Source organism: Furipterus horrens, unplaced genomic scaffold (assembly GCF_987537825.1).
Source record: "Furipterus horrens unplaced genomic scaffold, mFurHor1.1.pri manual_scaffold_1, whole genome shotgun sequence".
NCBI lineage: Eukaryota > Metazoa > Chordata > Mammalia > Chiroptera > Furipteridae > Furipterus > Furipterus horrens.
In genome coordinates, this window is record NW_028327171.1 from 26826317 (window position 1) to 26847178 (window position 20862).

At 39.1% G+C, this 20862-nt stretch overlaps 1 protein-coding gene across 1 annotated transcript in view; it reads left to right on the top strand.

Annotated features, from left to right (window-relative positions):
• The first annotated feature begins 404 nt into the window (after positions 1 to 404).
• Positions 405 to 20862, top strand: part of PPM1L (protein phosphatase, Mg2+/Mn2+ dependent 1L) — a 241380-nt gene continuing 220922 nt past the window's right edge. The window contains exon 1 of the mRNA XM_090273433.1: positions 405 to 1556. Within this exon, the coding sequence (XP_090129559.1) occupies positions 1158 to 1556 (399 nt within the window). The 5' untranslated portion in view covers positions 405 to 1157. The remainder of the gene's footprint in view (positions 1557 to 20862) is intronic.

Sequence of the window (20862 nt, forward strand, 5' to 3'; positions counted from 1 at the left end):
CGTCCCGCTTTGCGAGCCGGAAGAAGTGCGTCCCTTTTCGCTTGCCTTATGCCCGGCGAGGCGAGGACCGCACTATTGTGCCGCCGCCAGAGGGGGGGACGCTCACGTGCGGCTCTCTGCTTTGCAGCCCACAGCAGTGGCTCCCGGGAAACCAACGTTCCCTCAACCGGGTTAGGGTTCCATTGTTCTGGGAGCCCGCCCTGGGGGGAGGAACAGCCGTCCACACGAGCTAGGCGGTGGAGGCGCCCCTTTCTTCCCCTCCCGTTCTCCTGCACCGCCCTGGTGGCAAGCGCGCCCGCCGCCGCCGAGCGTCCTCAGCCTTTGACAGCTCGGCCCTGGCACCTCGCTGCCCGGAGTCCCGGGGCGGGGCGAGCGCGTGCGGGGCGGGGCGAGCGCGAGCCGGGAGGCAAGGAGGGAGCGCGCGAGCGGAGCCGAGACTAGCCGAGCAGGGAGGTGCTGAAGAGAGAGACCGGCAGAGCCGGGCAGGCTGCCTGCGGCTCAGCGCTGATCCTGCTGCGTCGCTGGGCTCGAAGTACCCCCACCTCTGCTAAGGCTCCTGCAAAACTTTTATTCTCTTGGGCCCCCCGGGGTGTCTGAACGAATCGGGGCACTCGGCCGGCTCTGCGCTCTGCTGCAGCGGCGGCGACCGAGGGGACCTGCATCCCTCGCCCGCCGGGCTCTCAAGCCCCGCGCCTCCTCACCTGCTGATCGCACCCCGAAGCAGTGAGGGGACACACCCGCGAAGGGACCGCACGGGCGCCAGCGCCCCCGAATTCCCCCGCCCACCGCGGCAGACCCGCCCGGCGCAACTTTAACTTGATTTCTTTCACCCAGTCGGGACAACAGCGGCTGCTGCAGCCACCACCGCGGTCTCGGCCGCGGCCGCCTCACAAAGGGGCGCAGGGAGGGGAGGCGGCGCGGGGCGCGGGCCTTGGGGTCGCGGAGGCCGGGAGACAAAAGAAAAACTGCCTCTGTTCACTGTGCCGGATCGGAGCAGCGTGCTCAACCGCCTCCCGCTCGGATCCGCGATCCTCCTTCCCCCACTCTCCGCTGCTGCTCCGCCTTCCTCCCCGCGGACCGTCCCCGCAGTGCTCCGGGACCCGAGAAGCCTTTGGGGCGTGCGTCGCTGCTGGCTGTTGGGGCTCTAGCGATAATAAATGATAGAGGATACAATGACTTTGCTGTCTCTCCTGGGTCGCATCATGCGCTACTTCTTGCTGAGACCCGAGACGCTCTTCCTGCTGTGTATCAGCCTGGCGCTGTGGAGTTACTTCTTCCACACGGACGAGGTGAAGACCATCGTCAAGTCTAGCCGGGACGCCGTGAAGATGGTGAAGGGCAAGGTCGCCGAGATCATGCAGAACGATCGGCTCGGGGGGCTCGACGTCCTGGAGGCCGAATTTTCCAAGACCTGGGAGTTCAAGAGCCACAACGTGGCCGTGTATTCCATCCAGGGCCGGAGAGACCACATGGAGGACCGATTCGAAGTTCTTACGGACCTAGCCAACAAGACGCACCCCTCTATCTTCGGTATCTTCGACGGGCACGGGGGAGAGGTAGGAGTGCGTGTGTGTGTGTGTGCGTGTGTGCGCGTGCGCGCGCGCAAGCTGGAAGTTATGTGCCTGGGGAGAAAGGTAGGACTTGGGTGCGAGGGGCGTGGTAATGACCTGGTGCCGGGCTGGGCAAAGGCACTAGTTCCAAGTTGCCAAAAACAAACAAACAAAAAACCCACTGCTGGACCCAGACTTCTTGGGACTGAGGGTTCATTTCGGGGAAGAGAGGATCATCCACAGCTTAATTCGTGCCTCATCATTCATGATGTTTCTCAAAGCCAGAACCTAGCAAATGACTGCTAGTTTTGCGGGGAGAGTTAATGGTTTCTACGCTGAACTTTGGCCCGGGGTCTCAGCGCCCCCTGTTCTAGGGTTTGAGACCGAGGTAGGCACAAAGAAGGAAGAAAATACCTTTGATTTTTCATTAGGGAAAGGAGGTAAAATGCAGAACCGAGTTAGTGAGGGCTCAAGCGAGGATGAAGGAAGCCGTGGCTCATTCCCATCATCTTCCTCCGTAGGGACAGCCCCGCGCTTCTTGCCAACTCCATTAACTTTGCAAGTGCCATCGGGCCAGTTGACAGCAGCTCTTCGCCGGCCGCCTGCGTTTAGCAGGATCGCCTCGAGGGACCTGAGATGCCTCTGGCCTTTGCAGAGGTGGCGATGTCCGCAGAGGCTGCGATGCCCAGATTTCGCCCCTGCGCCCTGGCCGGGGTGGAGCGCAGATACCTCCCGGCTTCTGAAATCCTTTGTTTGGGGTTCATGTGATGAGGTTAGAAGGCCGGTTGAGGTCCATGTCCCTAATTTCTGCGGCACTCTGATTGCGCGCTGGGGCTCAGATTTCCTGGAGGTTCAGGCGAGGATTGGCTTTGGTCCTTGGGCATCGACCCAGGAGAAGTGAATGGCAGATGTGGCTCCAAAGAGCATTGGGCCAGCTATCCCATTTCTTTCAATTTGGCAGTTTGTAACAGAGTTTCATTGTTGCATGCTCTTTTTTTTTCTTTTTTCTTTTTTTTTTGGCAGAATACTTTCTTGCTTATATCTTCCCTGCTTCCTTCGCCACCCCTTTATCATTCCCCCCTCCCCTCATAATCCCATGTTCCCATCCAACTTTCCCCCAACTCTCTTCTTGGCCCTTCTGGTCTCTGGGTGGGCTGTAGGCGATGGCATTCTCTTTCAATCTTTGCTCGTTCTTTGGCATTTGTTTTGGGTAACTATTGATAAACCTTTCGATTAGTTATCTGCATTATGTCTTTGATACAAAGCCACTTCACCTACCACTTCGCTAATCTTTCCAAGATACTGTATCTACCTGCCTTGTAGAACCAACTTTGCCAGGGATGACAAACTTAGTTGGAAAATTTATTTGGTAGAACTGAAATCAGTTTTTGCTATTTCACATTCACTCTAACCCTTTCTATGTTCTGCCTTTCAAAATGAAGTTTTCTCACTGGTTGTAAATTTGTAGCCTCCTGTGTAGTGTGGGTTCCTTTCGACTTGGTCACAGGGTAGGTGAAAGATGTGAAGTTAATTGAGAGAAGAGATGCTGTGTACTTGGGTAAAAACATACCTGAATGACATGATTGCCAAATATAATAATGGATTTGCTTTCTGGCCTTGAGTCAGAATGCTTATATTTTCATTTTATGTTCTAGACTGTATAAATCATTTAATACAGCTTAGGTTTATTATCTATTTTTATATTAAAGTTGTTGGCAGATATAATCTGCTTTCAGTCTTAGAAAGCTTTATTTTTAATTTAGAGGTCTGGATGTAAGGTTAATGTTATGAAACTTTGACTTATGCTTGTCCGGTATACTGTATTGTCATGTTTTATTCTGCGTGTGTACATTTTCTTTTAAATTGGTGTTTTAAAACCTGAAAGTTGCAGATCCAAACAGATTTCAGGTTGAAAAAATTCCAGTACTGTCTTCTGGTAAATGTATCATCCAGAAAAGGGACTAGACAAATGCTTTTACTTATTTATTTAATTTTTAATTTTAATTTTGGCTTGTAGATGGCAATCTTTTTCCTGTGTCTCTTCACTTTTTCTTCTCTCTCTGTGTGTCTTGATAAATGCTTTTATTGAACCAGCAGTATTTTACATGTACAGGGTTTTTCATTAAATTTTTAAATAATAGAGAAGGTGATTTATTGTTAGTGGAACTATGAAATCCTTTCTATTGTGCCTTACATTAATAAGCCTGCTGTTTGTAAAAGAATATTATCAGCACTCTTAAAAATTGTTTTATCTATAACTTCCTACTCTATGTAGCCAGTTCATCATTTTGGCTTTGTTTTTGGGCAGAATAAAAAGTTATAAAAAGGAGATATTTATAGTTTAAATTATAGACAATTTCTGTCTTGCATTTTCCTTCATTCAAAGAAAATCTCCCCATCTAAATGTGTGTGTGTGTGTGTGTGTGTGTGTGTGTGTGTTGTTTAGCTCCTTTAACATTCACCAGAGGAGGGTGCCACTGTTTGATTTTGGTACAGAGAGTAGCTTTTTCTGAACTCTCTATTATTTATGTATATCCTGTCTGTGGAGGCTACAGAGGATAGCTGAAGAGTTTAATTTTATTTCTAATAATTTAAACTAATAAGATAGGCTATAAAAACATCAAAGCCTAGTCACCAATGGTAGTGCATTTTAGATTCAGAAGGGACCTAAGCCACCTTGTGTGTCCATTTCATTCCATTTTTAGATGAGATGTTTGTAGATGGCTGGAGAAGTTGTGATCCTCCTAAGGCCACATGGCTAGTTTAAGGCATTCAGTTTGGTGATTTTCATATTAAACCACTGGACAAATTAGTTTGCATATTTACCCAGAAAGGTAGATAGCACACTAGGGATACAAAGGTGAATGAGACATGACTCTCATCCTCAGGAAGTTTCAGTGTAGTGGCAGAGATAGATCTCTATGCCAACAATTATAGTCATATTTTGCTTAGGGTGGTATGGAAACACCGAGGAGGGGCATTTAAATCAGACTTGCAGGTGGGAGGCCCAGGAAGGACACCTTGAAGGCATGATTTAATGCAAAGTTAAAAACCTAGGCTTTGGCTTGACATCTAGCTTTGAATCTGTACTCTGCCTTATGCTAGCTGTGACCTTGAGCAAGTTGCTTTAGCAACCTTATCTGAGAGTTTTTAATCTGAAAAAGAATGATAGTGCATGTAAGCTGTACCCTCATCGACTGCATTATACCCTACCTAGAGGAACACCAATGGAGAGAAGGACATGGAAGAAGAAAGCTTAGAGGCCAAGAAGTCTTCAGTGTTAGGGCAACAACATCCAAGGGAGAAGAGGCTATACATGTGAAAGCAACAACATTGACCACTAGAAAGGTGTATGTTGGATATGCATAATTTATTAGTTATCCCCAAATTCTATCTCCCTATATTCTAACTTCTGGTGAACTGACTATTAAATCAGCATTCCAGGTATCTTAGCATTGGGAAGACAGCACCCTAGCTTCAGGTGCAAATTTTCTGATGAATGAAAAAGAGTATTCACTATGATTAGTGAATAAATTGGTATTCTGATTTGTACTTCAGCCTCTTATGAGTTGGATTAGTATGAGTTAGATCTCGTGAGTCTATTCAACTATGTGTTTTTGACAAAGACATATTTGGCTTTGTTATGCCAAGGACCAGACTCTGGATGGCAGTGACTTCTAGGTGGATGGGATCTTAAAGAAAGTTATCTTGATGGCCCCATAGGCCAGCTTCCTCATCTGATGCCCTTGGGATCTTGAGATATTCTAATCCTGATATTATGGGTAGATGGTTAACTCTGTGCGTGCATGTGTGTGAGTGTGTGTATAAAGCTATGACAGTGATTGTTTTGCTGTATAACAAAAGAATAAAACAACAAAAAGTTTTAAAAAGCTCAGATTGAATCAACTGATGTGAAAAGTTTATTTTAAAAATTAAAAACATATTTAACGATGAAAATTTTTTTTGTGCTTACCTGTAATTTTTATCCACAGGCAAAGTTGGGTTTTTATTTTGTTTTTACTTTTTATATTATCTACATAAATGCTACCAATTCTTGGAAGCAACTTTGTCAATGTTCATGGCTGAAACCTATCTAAAAGAACAGATTATTATGTATTCCATATGTTTATAGGCATTACTGTATAAAAGCTCATATATTATTGTATCATATAACTGACAAACAGCTTGGCCAGTGGTTAAGCCTAAAGTTCCACACTTCACATCAGAGAGAAGCTGTACTTCAGATGCTTGTCAGGGACTACAGTCGAGGCTGAGCACTTCTCAGAAACTCAGAAGAGAAACTGTTTATAAAGGGTTGCCTGAAGATCTATATAGTCTAGTTCTTTAGATCAATGGTTCTTAACTTTTCTCGAGTCATGCTTCTCTTTGAGGATGTTGTGAAACTATAGACATATCCCCCAGAAAAAGGGATGTGTGCATCAAATTTTGTTTATAATTTCAAAGATAAGTGGATGCTTCTGGATTTTAGCTTAGCCTAGATAGAATAAAATCTGTTTCTGATAAACCTAGACCTTTGGGGAGTTGTGTACTGGGACCCCTTGGCTTGATCACCTTCCTCTCCATCATTGGCATATATTGACTTGTGTGCTGTCATTTGCTTGTGAGGGTTGTTGTGAGGGATGGTCTTCCAAAGCTCTCTGACAAATCAACTGCAAGGATGTGGTTGAGGACTTTTTTGTTACATTATATATTCTCTTTATGAGGACCAAGGGAGAGATAGTTCTCTGATAGCTTTTTGTTTCTATCTTAAGGATGTTGAATCATGTAATTGATTGGATCCTTTTGTGTTTAGTCAACAAATGTTGGCTGCTAGAAGTGTTAGAACCAAACCTCTGGCCTACCTCTAGCAAATGTGCAGAATTTTACAGAATACATTCATTTGGTATGTGAATTTTACTCCCAGGGCAGCTTATCTTTCCTACGTTCAGTTTTTCTTTGTCCCATTTCTGTCTTTCTCATTTTACATATGTCATTTTATCTTGCTATGGTATATGTATTTGTATAAGTTTCATTGCATCCTTTCTGAAATAAGATATGTTTCTGACTAAATAAATTATGAATGACACAATGAATGATCTGCTTTACAGACATTACAGCTGCTGATAGTAAATGTTGGGCTCCCATATTACTGATGTACAAGAGGCCTGTGGATTTAGTGCTGAGAAGTGCTTTATGGTTTAGAGAAACTTCACATTATTTCAGTTTAAAATGGCACATTAACATTTCTGACAAAAGTGGGTGGTGCCTCCCCCTTAATAAGTGATTCTGTTCTGTGCTTATAAACTTCTTTTGTAGGTGAATGTAGGATTCTGGCTGCTGACCTTGGTACATCTTTTGAACACATTGTTTAGACATTCAGTTCAATTAAACCAACATTTTCTGTGCTACAGGTGGAAAGCAATGTTATGTTTTCTGTGACACCAAGAGATAAATCAGTGCATTATCTGCCTTCCAGGAGCATTCCATCTACTTGGAGAGATAAGCTTTTTAAAAATAGCAGAACTACCAGACTCAGCTGGACCACTCACAAGAGTGTAGTGGCCTGACTCAGGGAGCTTGGGGAGCGTTGCCTTGTTCTGGGGGGAACTGACATTTGATTATATCCTAGCATTTCAAGAGACAGAGATTGGGTAGAGGGAGGATGAAAAGATGACATTACAGGTAGAAGAAAAGTGTGAAAATAGTACAGAGGAAGCAAAACGCAGGTACAGTCGGAAGAAAGGCAGGTAGCCCCATCAGTTTTGTGCAGGCTCTACCCAACTGCTGTCATTTTAGAAGTCCATTCATTATGTTTTCCCAGATTTGATGAGTACCCTCTGTGTTTTAATATACTTCATATTATTTTCTAGATTGATTACTTTAAGTATATTATTTTAAAAAGAAACTTTATATCAGCAATGTAGTAGAAAAGCCATACAATGAAATTCTTGTCTCCAACTTACTAGAAGCTATCTCCATCTTGATAGAATAGAATGATTCAGAAAAGATTCCTCTCCTAGTCTCTGGTTGCCTCAAGAGTCCCTCTGTCTCCCTCCTCTTGCTTTTTATGAGCTGAAAGGTGGCTTTTAAAATTTAATTGGTGGTCATAATTTGAAATGAGGCAGGCTGCTTGCTCCCTTCACAGGTGGGAGGTACCTCTAGTGATGTCACTACTGGAGGAACCTGGTTTGGAACAGCTTTCCACCATGACTCGCATGACAGAAAGATTTCATGGGGATCCCAGAATTAAAGGCAGTTCCCAGTGTTCTCGCAGAAATCCCACCTCATTTCTAATGCAGGTAAATGAGAACACATTATAGGAATAGACCTGAATTCTTTTTAGTTTAAAGAGTAAATACAGTTCACAAGTTTTGGTACTTGAGCCATTATTGGTCATGAATTGTGACATATTTACAATAACAAGGTATTCCAGTGTGCTGAACCCCGTAACGGAGGAGCCTTGGCTTTGAGTTTACAGTGCACACAGGTGAGGCCTGGAACAGGCAGCTGGAACTGCTGTCAGCACTGACATCGAAAGCCACGCTGAGGAGCCTGGGCGTGTGCTGTAGATATTGGAGAACCACTGGGTATTTTTGAGCAGAGGAATGGCATACGACCCTTGCTTTCAAGATAGAAAGGGGAGAGGTAAATTGGGAAGCCTGGGCCAAACCAGTAAAGATGAAACCGGGGTGTGGGCCATTGCTGAAAGAGAGGGAAAGGATGAATGAGAGACCTCTGAAGGGCTAAGACTGCTGTCAGGGTGCTGCCATCAAAATGGATGAGGGTGGTTGGATGGAAGAGGAACTTTTTGGACAACAGTGAGTTTGGCTATAAATTTGTTTTATTTCTCCCTTTTATTTAGACATTTTCCAGGATTCATAAAATGTTCCTTAACCATTTAATCCTGCAATTTGTCAACATTGTTTCTGTCATGAGTTATCTAAGTGGACACATTTTAAAACAGTAAAAATATGCATTGTATATAATATCTGATTATCCAAATGGGAAGGCCTTTATTACTATGTTACTTTGTTACCAGGAAAGTTTAGGTATTGTTACAATGTATCGCTTTTCTTAGACTAAAAATCAGCCTGCCTTCATTTCTCTTAAATGATTTCATTTCCCTGACACTTATTTTAAAATAAAAAATATGTATATTATTTAGGCTCAGATCTAAGTGGTTCCTAGGTTCTGTCCAATTTAAATATAGGCACATAATTAATTAAGGACTTAGTTTCTTAAAAAAGTAATATCTTTATTTTGAGTGTTAATTTTGATGTATTTGTTTTATTCTTGATTTCTATTTTGATTTTATGTAAGTAATATATTTTTGTAGTTTAACTTCTATTACTATTTTAATAATTCTAGTTAGTGAATAATAAAATAAATTTGGAGCAAGTTGAAAATATTTTAAAATAAATTTAAAGTTATAAAAGTAGTATGACTACATGATAGATAGTATAGAACATAAAAATAAATCACTCCAAATGTCATTATTCTGCAATATTATGATTTTGGCTTATTACTTGCTCATCTTTTTAAATATGCATTTTAAATATAATTTTACATTGTTATGATGTACATATAATTTTAAATCTTGGCTTTCTTTTACTCTGTATAATCCTATAAACACAATGTCATTTTACTCCATAATTCTTTATTATATTTCTAATGTATTTTTAGTGATGGAGTAATATTTTACTGAACGGATATTTTATAAGTTGCTCAATTGCTTCCTTACTGGTATACATTTAGGTTCCTCTAACATTTCGTTGTTAAGTAACATTGTAATAAGTGTTTTTGTGCTTCTACCATAGTTTGCATTAGTTTTCCAGGGTGGATTTCCAGAAGCGGGATTTCTTGATCAGAGGAGAAATAAAGAAATCCCCATTATTGGTAATAATAATAATAATGGCTAACATTTATTGAATATGTACAATATGCCAGGATTGTTTAAAGTACTTCATATACGTTATTGAATTTTAGCTATTGTAATAATTTTTTAATGTGTTTCTTTATTTGTTTTGTTTTATATACATAGAAATTAAGTCACTGAGAGATTAAGTAGTTTACCCAAGGTCTCTAACAGTTTATAAGTGGTGAAACTAGGATTTGAAACTGGGATTCAGATTTAGAGTTATCACTTTGCAAAGCCTGTTCTATCAGTTTCTGGTTGAAGCTCTACAAATCTCATAATTTGGGCAATAAAGTATGCATTGCATTGTTAAGTGTAAATACAGCCTGGTCTTCTCATGTTTCTCAGTAGGCTTGGAGTTTCTTGCTTAACTCTGATGATTGTGTCCCTGTGACATGTGGTGTTCTTGAAAATTCTATTCTGGAAAACCTTGGAGGGTGAATCTTATAATTACCTAAGAAAGTCCTGCAGTTAAAAAAAAGGGGGGGTCAGAAGTCAAAGCAGGTAGTGACTCACATTCAAACCCCTTCTTTGCTGACAGAACCTCTGTTCCACTACAGAGAATCTTTAACATTTTGGCTCTTCAAAGGCTTGCATAGAAATTACAGTGGCATTAACATAGCCGTTCACAATAAACAATAATGATTTGTGCTTTATTTTACTTTAAAGTAACCAAGGCTTGACTTTAGGAAAAGTTTATGGAGGTGAGTATATGTTTGCATAATTTCTCTTTATACTGAGCACTGTTTTGTTTTTAGAAGACCAACTAATGTTTTAATACTAAAATGACTGTTAATTTGAAACAGTGAAAATACTATTTTTTTCATTTGTTTATAATACTGGAGTTAGTATGTTTAATTTGAGCAGATGCTAGTCTTGTGTTTCCATTCTAGAAAGCTACTTAATACATTATTCTCTTAGTCAACCTTAACTCAAGCCTTGCTTTGGTGATGGCTAGTTACAATCTGTTTTTAATATAAACATTCAAAAGCAAAGTTTAAATAAACACAAAGTCATCATTTAAAAATACTTAATAGCACTATAGTGACTTTTGTAACTTTCTTTTATAGTTATAAGTCCTCCCATAAAAAGTATGAAGCATTTTAAGTAAATATTCATGTAGAGGAAGAAAATCATGCATACTGATCAATTGATATCCTTTCAATAAAGTTGAAATCTTTGCCATGTAAAGCTGTGCCTAAAGAATGAAGGTATAATATTTTACATCTGAAGAACAAATGTATGAATTTGATTATGCGATCTCTCTGGAAAATTTCCCTTTCACTTCTAGTGAGAATAGGCCCAAATGTAATGGAACCATTGCTGCCTCCAACTTTCCTAGAATGAGGGAGGGCTTTGGTAGTTGAGTCTGTTAAGAATGAGATATTTTCTCCATTCCTTGAAGACAAAGGAGTTTTTGTCTGCCATAGGACATGGGGTTCCGAAGGTAAGTTTGGGGCCACTGCATATAGTTGTGTATAATGTATACCGTGTATATACATTTTACATGATACCACATAGAGAGACGCCATTTTCTAATGTGTATGGAAGACCTGTCTGCTCCCCAAGCTAAGCATTGCTGGGTCTGTAATCACTGGGAAAGGCCAACTTTCTCTAATTGGTATAGAAGTGAATGGTTCTATAGCTTTAGTCTTTCTTTTTGACTCACATTCTTTATTGTACAATGCATCTCTGCTATCCTCCTTGTTCTGCTCTTGTGTGAACAGCTGATAGATAATCTATATGTCTTAGTTGCTAAATCAAAGACCAGTTATCCATTGTGCATCATGTCAGAAAACCTACGACTTCCCTGGAGAAGTGAACACTATTTGCATTTGCTTTTCCACAGCAATATTCCAGATTTTGGTCATTATAAATGTGAGGAGGGATTTAATGCCCTCTAGTAATAAATCTTAAATATTTCAAATTGTATCTTTAATAAGACAGTCTATATTCAGCACTGCTCTTGGACAGTAAAGTTTCTAATCTAAAACCACTTCTAAAATTATTCTTTTAGTTATAAAGTCACCATAAGGAAGAAACTGTTCTATTCTATTAAGTATATGCCATTAAAAAAAAATCTAGTAAGTACTTTCATTTATCTTTTTAATTAAATAAATTAACTTTTCAGTTAAATTAGTCACTGAACATTTTCTGGCTGAAGAAGTTTGTACTGACACTATCAGTATACTATGGAAATTGAGACATAGAATTTTGGTCATACTGTTTGCCTTTTTCCTCCCTAGAATAATGAGAAGAATTTGCTATGACAACTGATTTATATAGGTGTGTGATTAATATGATTGTCCTAGAATTTGGGATTAAGAAGATTTTATTTATCTTTTCATTTTAACATTTAGATGTTTTTCAAATTTTTGTTACAACGAAAGATGAATTTTCTCTTTAGATAGGGCTGGCAGGAATCTTGAATTGTCATATAATCCAAATATAGTACCTAAGGCTTCACAGCTACACGAATAATCTATTTTTAAAAACTACCATCAAGGAGATTCCACATTGTGCTTGGAGAATTTTTTCTCTGTAATTCTTTCTTTCAGGAAATTCATCTTTATATTTCAACTAGGTCCCTTTGGTTTAAGCTTCTCTCCCTTAATTTGGCCTCAACAGACATACATTAGGATTAGGTTGTTACCATTTGTAAATCAGTAAGATTCCAGTAATCAAAAATTTCCTCCCTCCCCTCCCCCATATAAAATCAGTACATCAATTTATGAGAGAAGCACTCATCTCAAAAAAAGACAAAAAAGGAGATACAGATAATTTCTACCAAAGACAGAATAGAGCTAGTTTGGCAGTAAAGGAAATCTCTTCCAGTTTTACAGATTGCTGGAGTAAAGACTAGCTAGACACCTTGATGATGCATTACTTAGAAAATTTTGGTTGCCAGTAACAGAAAACTCAAGTGGAAGCAGTTTAAACACTAGTTACACTTATGATCTAACATAAAAAAAGGCCTGGCAGTAGGTGTTTCCAAGTCTGGTGAATTGAACAGCTTAATGACTTCAAGTCTTTGCATAACTATATCCAGAGATATGAAAAGAAACTGTATTCTTATATCCTGAGGAACACCTTCCTAGAAACTACCTCTCATATATCTTAGACCAACATTGTGTCCATGCCTAAACCAATGATGTGGCCATGGGAATACTATCATCATGATGAACTCTGACCCAACATAGTTTGCCTCAGGTTTGGTGAGGAGCCCAGCCCAGGAGAACCTAGGAGAGCCTAGGACGGTGAACATAACTTGAGTTTTCTCAGCTAGGAAGAAGGTGGGAGTGGGGTTCAGAGATGGTGGCCTGGAACATTTCTGTCTGTACATTAGCAAACTCATCAGATAATGTTGCTGTAAAAGTATATAACACTGACATGGGGAAAATGAGCTTTAGAAGACTTTAAAAGGGGTAAACCATCTTACTTTTGGATTGGTTTAACTGAGATATAAATTTGGTATTTTAGGGTCCCAACAAGTCTTAAGAAACTATCGGTAGGTAATTTTGTAACTCAGTCTTCTCTCTGTTCTGTGTAAACTAGCAACAAGGAGGGTCCTAAGTGTTTGGAAAACAACAAGGTGAGTTTTCTTCCTCTAAGAAATGACTGCTCAGCATGGTCAATGCTACAGTTAATGTGAAAGTATCACAGCAGTTCTTTTGTTGGCTATGCATTTCTATTTTATGCTCTTCCTGTTTTAAACAATGAATTTGTTGGTAAAATTCAGTAGGATTTTTGTCCCTTAATTATTAGATATCATACATTTTATTATTTTGTTTTAAGATATTTGTCTCTAGGCCAAAGAGAAGAGATTGCTGGGAGGGTCAGAATTTCTGTACACATTTTGGAGGGGGACAATCTGACATTGGTCTGGGTTACAGAGAGAGGAGAGGGTGCTCAAATCTTCAGATTTTTCTATAGGAGAAGTGGATGCACTTGGAGTAAATTCAGTGTGTGAGACTGAAGTACTCCTCCTTCTGCTGCTGCTATAAACTGATTACATTGAGGGCATCTTTTCATTATGTTTTTCCGACTAATAATTGCCAGTCTATACAAGTGGTTACCGACTAAATTTCCCCTTTAGTTTTAGTAGCTTTTCTGGTGATTCATTCTTTCTCTCCCATTTTTAGTCTGAAGATATGCAATCATATTGTCTACAAAAAATGTAATTGTGTTTCCTACTTTCTAAATAGTGATACTTTTTGGTTTTTTGCCTCATTACATTAACTAGAACAGAGCACTATTCTGTAATAGTAATGATAATGGGTGTTGTCATGTTTCTGTATTTGAGGTTATGTTAAAAGTTTGAGATGAGGGGAATGTGAAATGGCTTTACTTTGTGGATGATAGAGTCAAAGTTTCTTTACTAACGTAGTGAAAGATGAAAACCAGTGGTGAAGTAAGAGCCAAAGAAGAAAGGATGTATAGTAATACAGAGAATGAACGACCACATAAATGGATTAGAACTTAGTGTAGATGTGATGCTGAAAACCTGTGTGCACTGGCCACATGAAAGGAAGAACAAACACTGTCTTTTTTTCTTTGAGAAAAAAATGGCCATCCATCTCAATGAATGACAATTCATTGGGAAAGCATTAGTCTAAACACTAGGCACAATATCTGAATGTACAGGATACATACTGATTCTGCAGGATGTGGCAGACCTAGTGAGACACACACAGGAATTTGTCTCCCTGGAGTGGGAGGTCTGGAGCTATCCTACTCTGGTGCTTCAACTAGTTTTGGTAAATGTTGTCCTTGTTTTATCTGGGATTTCCTTTGCAGAAAATCTTTGTTCTACTTTTTATTTCCTGTTTTGTAAGGAGACTGCAGCTGCTTAAGGAAGAGTCTCATACTGAGGTGGGTTCGGTCCTACACTGGTGTACAAAGACAAAATCATGTGTAGCCAAAATTTCCCTTGAAAGATCTTTTAAATTGTCTATAAGAAAACAGTGATTTTACACGTCTTATTCTTTAGAGTATGTAATATGTACTTATAAATATATAATATCCAAAGCAATATATGTAATATATAGTTATATGTGTATACGATACAAGTAATATATAGAATATATAGTTATAATGTATAATACCCAAAGTAATGTGTAACACAGAATATAAAATATAGTTTTAGAGTGTTTTAAATGATATAAAATAGGATCATGAGCTTGTGTAAATTTGTAAGGTAATAGAATAAGAAAGTGAAGAATATTTTGTTTTTCATGTGGTGGCAGGAACTTTTTTCTTTTAAAGAGAACATAATATGTATATATTCCTCCTTGTGTGACCACTTTTTTGGTAGTTAGGAGTAAGATGAATATATCCTGAATATTTTTAAAGCCAATTTTAGAAAGATAATTATAATGCCATATCGAATACTTTATTTTTAATTTGAGTGCCAGCCATATCTTTGATACCAGATGGGAATATAGAGGTGGGCAGTCAGCCTGTTAATTTATACTCATAAATATATAGAAATGGTTGACACTTACTGTTTCTTTCTTACCTATATGGCTTGAGACCCTGCAGGATTTTATTCCATTGATTTCAGGAGAGAGAGCAATTGGGGATTCTGACCTTTCCTTTTTTGCTGGCATCCCTCCTGAGTATCTGATAATGGTACCTTCAGGCCTAAACTGTTTTGGTAAATGCCTGGTCCTGGATTTGTCTAAGAATGAGACTCTCTGAGCAGTGAAGAATTCTTGGAAAAGAGGCTTTTATTTTTAGTGTATATGAGATCTGAGTGGCTGCTGATGAGGAAATCACATGACAGTGTCCCCAACAGCTCTGTACCTCTTTGTACACCTCCCTGTTCCAGCCACAGACCCTGCTCTGGCCCACAGAGCCACACAGAGGTGGAATTTTTTCTTCTCCCCAAAGGATTATGTGCTGTAAACAATTTTAGACATGAAAGAGTTCAGGCAAGCATTTACTTTGGAAATATTGCTTAAGAGGGAATTCTTTGATGAAAGGACCCCTAATTTTTCCTCCTCAAAAATAGAATAATATTGGGCGTGCCCAAATGTTGTTCCCACTTTACCAGAGTGATGCCTTCATGGTGACTTTGTGTTATGGATATTAGGACATCCACTTTCTTCATTGAAAAAAATTTAACATTGATACATTCCTTGGTGTGCAGTCCCTATTCAGATTTTGCCAATTGACCCAACTGTTCTTTTTAAACAGTTCTACTGAGATGTGATTGGCACACAATAAACTATACGTGTTTAATATATATAATTTGATTAGATTTGTATATATATACCTGTGAAATGATTACCATCATCAAGATAATGAACATATCTATCACCCTCAAAAGTTTCCTCATGCCCCTTTGTAATACTGCTCTTCTGTCCTTCTTCAATCTCTCCCTCGATCTCTAGACATCCATTAATCTTCTTTCTGTTACTATAGATTTAGTTTTCATTTTATAAAATTTGATATAAATGGGAAGTTATGATATGTACTCCCTGTTTTTCAAAAATGATTATGCCCCCCACTCCAGCATAATTTTGAAATTCATTTATGTTGCTGCATCCATCAATAATTTATTCATTTCTGTTATTTAGTATTTTATTGTGTGAATATACCAAAATTTGAACATTCATTCACATGTTGTTGGATATTTGAGTTTTTTCCACTTTTTGTCTGTGAACATTCATGTTTAAGTCTTGGTATGGTCATATGTCTTCATTTCTTCTGGGTGAATACCTAGGTGTAGATTGGCTAGGTATTATGGTAGGTGTATGTTAGTTTGTTATTTTTTTAATACTAATAAACTATTTTCCAAAGTGGTTGTGCTATTTTACATTTCTGTTAATGGTGTGTTAGAGTTCCAGTTGCTTTATATCCTTGCTGGTGTCTTTGAATTTTAGCCATCCTAGAAGTGGTTTCTCAGTGTGGTTTTAGTTTGCGTTTTCCTAATAACTAATGATATTGAATGTCTTTTTATGCCCTTCTTGGAAGATGGCCTTCTCTGAAAACATGGGAGAAGAATGATTATTAAATCTTGGTTTTCTTGTAAAATCTGACTTTTGTCCTTGTTTCTATGATGTGAGTAAATAAAAGGAGCAAGAGAGGTGAAAGGGATAGACATGATTAGACATGACCATCTCTTACGGAAAGGAGAGAGGCTTAGAAATGTAGCCTAGAAGTTAGAGGTGTTGACAGGTTGCACAAGGTAACCAAGAAATCAGATGAAACAAGGACAGGAGGAGAGAAGGGTTAGGGCCCGGGACTGCTAAAGATGGTTTGCATGATCAGAGTCTTCATTTCCTTAAAATGACATGTTTTTGTATTCCAGATTAAAAATCTGAATGAGACTTCTCTTAGAAAAGTGCCTTTGAAAGCATAGACTGTAGATACTGCTTCTGCTTTCTTCCTACTCCCTCATTTCCTCTTGCCATCTGACGCTTTTTCATACCTGGTTATTTGAAGGTTTCGGGGGTCTCACAATTGCCATGTGTGATGGCTTATGTTTAGCCTTCATCTTCTTAGATTTTTCTGTAGGATTTGGCTTTCTTGACCACCTCTGTCTTCTTCAGACTCATCTCCTTGGCCTTAGTGACACCACTTATATATTCTTGCTCCTTCTCTGACTTTGACAGTTTTACTTCCTTCATGAACCTAGGTTTCAAGGAGGCCAGTACACAGTGAGCTGGTCCTGTTTTGTTTCAGAATTTTTGCAGCTTCCATGGATTGAGCCATCCTTTCTGAGTGGAGGGCTCTTCTTCCCATCTGGAGCCCACATTGTTAATGCTGACTTAATGTTTTCTTTTAGGGTATTACCTCCTTAACTATCTCTCTGAAATAGAATTTGCCTCCTGTGTCCCTAGATTCGTTTTTTTCTCCAGATGTGTCTCTTCCTGTCATGGTGCTGTCATTGCCTCTGTCTCCCATTCTTGAAACTACCATGTCATTTTTGTTTCTTCCCTCTCTCGTTAAATCTGTGAGACTTTGTATGATACCTCTGCTCTCTGTCTTCATCTTTATAGTTATTCGATGCTGTGCTAATTCAGGCTTTCATTACTTCCTGCTAGGATTGTGACAGTGGCTTCTGAACTGGTCACTTAGCCTCTGGTCTCTCTCTCTGTTTCAATCCACTCACCAATAATAGAGCAGTCTTCTAACCTCACTGGGTTGTACACTGTTTCTCTTTAAAAAGTCTATGATTTCTACCCACCAGGACTTATTTTTCTGAAATTTGGATTTTGGGTTATCCTAATGGCATTCCTGTCTGCTTTACCTTATTCAACCTTATCTTCTGTCGCTTCCCTACAAAACTACACTACAGCCAAATTGGTCTGTCTTTATTATTCCCGGAATACCTGGTGCATACACATGCCCACTGCTATTTTGTTAACTATTATATTCTCTGAGAGATCTTTCAATCCTCTTCCCCCTGGCTATATCATGTCCTTATTTCAAGGTTCACCTCAAATCCTAGTTATTTCACGAAATTTTGCTTGGTTTTGTCAGCTTAAAGTATTTAAGGTCATGTCATTTCCTTCTTTGAACTTACGGTCTGTGACAGGCAATTGAACATTTGACGTTAGTGTTCATTTTTAAAGTACTTTCCCTCTCCAGCCAGAGTTCAAGTTCCTTGAGTTTCATGCCTCTGCTAAGTTCCTACCATACGCCTACACTGTTCAGGTGGCATGCATTCTAAAAATAACGCCTTACAATAATTCTAGAAATAGTGATGCCTACCAAATGGAAAGGAAATGCTAGTTGTACGACTGCGTTTGTTATTACTTATAACTGGGAAACTCAACTGACTGTTGAGTGCCCCGCAGCATGTCAGGTGCTTTCATCAATGTTTTCTCACTGAATTCCTGTGGTCTTCCGAGACAGCTGTTGTCCGTCCCCACATTATAGCTGGGGTCCCTGAAGCTCAGACTGCTGTGTGCCCAGGGTTACACAACTGCTAAGGGGCAGAGGCAGGATTAAAATATTTCCTTTGCCTGATTTTGCAGGCCTGGTTTGGCAAGGCATTTGTATGGTGGTTATTTCTGAGGTACTGTTAACACTCTGCTTCTGACACTTCAGGTTATCTGCAATAAATGTTTCAAGTACATGGGAAGAGACTCAAATTGAGGAGACAAAGTAATTTATTTACACTCTTTACTTGTGTTTATTCTCTTTGTTTTTCTCATCAACTCGCATGGCTTCTGCATTATATCGTTCATCCAGAGCCCTTTAAATAATGACCAAGAAAAATGCAAATTAAATATATAGATTCAATTGACTGTCACAGACCGTAAGTTCAAAGGACAGGTTGATTACTTAAAGCTGACATGACCAAGCAAGAATTTGTGGAAAAGCTGGAAGCTGAGGCGAGGCTTGAAATTAGGACAAGACATAGCTATGGGGAAGAAGAGTGAGAAATCTCTCAGAGAATGGAATAGAGTTAACAAGAGAGTTAAAACCTGGGCAAGTGGTTTTCATCAGTTTGACAGGTAACTCTTTCTGGTTTTGAAACAGTCTCGGACTTAACTTGATCTGCCCTTCAAAAGGTGGTTTAGTTATTTGCTTAGGGGTGTGATGGATTATAGGACATTAGACATGCCTCAGTTTTCCAATGTTAAGTACAAAAGAACATACCCTAGAGCTCAATTGAAAAAAAAAATTACATCTGTAGCTTACTTTCCAAAACCATCATACAGAATAAAATTATATATAGTATGTAGTGAGTATCAAAGAGTAGGGAAATGTAAATAACAATTTCAGCTGCCTGGGGGTGGAAACAGTGATATGCAGACTTGAGATTTGGAACTCAAACATTCTTAGTTTGTACTCAGTCAGAGAATGGAGACATCAGAGAAGTTGCACAACAGAACAGAAAACAGCTTATTAATAATGTGAAAATACCTGAGGAAGGAATAGAAGCCATCAACTGTATCTTTTATGTAATGTCATTAATATGTATTTGTTTTCTCTCCCCTAATCATTGAGTTAAAGGAACGGCATTCTAGAAAATGTTCAATATGAGAAGTTTATAGAATTCTCAGGTACAAAATGGACACTTTATACTTTGGGGAACTTCATGAATCATACTGAAAACCAAAGTAACTGAATTCTTAGCAGGTAACACCATAGGCTGTCTCTTTCTCAGCTCCTCCCAACGTGGGAAACAGAAATTGCTTTGTGTTTTTTTTTTTTTTTTCCCCATGCAGTTATCACTAATCACCATTTCAGAGAAAAGTGAGGTCTCACAGGGTAAAACATGATATTTCCTCAAGCATTAGATTAAATTTCTCCTTGGCAATATTGAATTTGAACTAAAAAACATTCTTACCTTCCTGAAATTGGGGAGAAGTTATGGCTATGAATGTTTAGGTTAGCATTATTCCTGTTTTTTCTGTTTAGTTATTTATGTCTACTTTCAGAAATACTGTTCTACCTCCGTGCCTTATACAGAATGGGCACCCCATAAATGTTTATCAGGTTAGCCTTATCATGGAATCAGAGAAGATTAGCACTATAAAGGATTATTTCCATTTCTTCCAGAATGAGATTTTAATCTAAGTACTTTCTAAAATATTTTCTTTAAAAAAATTTAAAGTGTAAAAATCATATAACAAAAATTGGCATTTTAACCATTTTTAAGTGTACAGTACAGTAGTGTTAAGAATATAATAGTCCCCTCTTATTCATGGTTTTGTAGTCCATGGTTTCTATTACCCATCAGCTGTGGTCTGAAATATTAAAAAGAAAATTCCAGAATTAATTCATAAGTTTTAAGTTGTGTGCCATTCTGAGTCATGTGATGAAATCTCTTGCCATCCAGCTCTTTACCTCCAGGATGTGAATCATCTCTTTGTCCAGCATGTCCAGGCTGTATACACTCTGTGTCCATTAGTCACTTACTAGCCCTCTTGGGTATCAGCTTGACTGTCACACTATTGAAGTGCTTGTGTTCAAGTAAGCCTTATTTTACTTAATAACCACCCAGAGCACAAGAGTGGTGATGCTGGCAATTTCAATACGCCAAAGAGAAGCCATAAAGTGTTTCCTTTAAGTGGAAAGCACAGCCAGTAAGATATTTGAGAGAGTAGAGGAGAGGGGAGAAGAGGAGAGAGAAAATATTCATGTAACTTTTAGTACAATGTTACACTTGTTTTATTTTATTATTACTTATTGTTAATCTCTTACTGTGCCTAATATATAAATTCAGCTTTATCACAAGTATGTATGTATAGGTAAAAAACATAGTATATATAGGATTCAGTACTATCCCCAGTTTCAGCTAGCCACTGAGGGTCTTGGAATGTATCCCTTGTAGATAAGGGAGGACTACTGCATTCACATAGTCATGCAACATCTTCAGAAAAAACCGAAACTCTATACCTATTAAACAACAATTTCCATTGCCACCTATCCCTA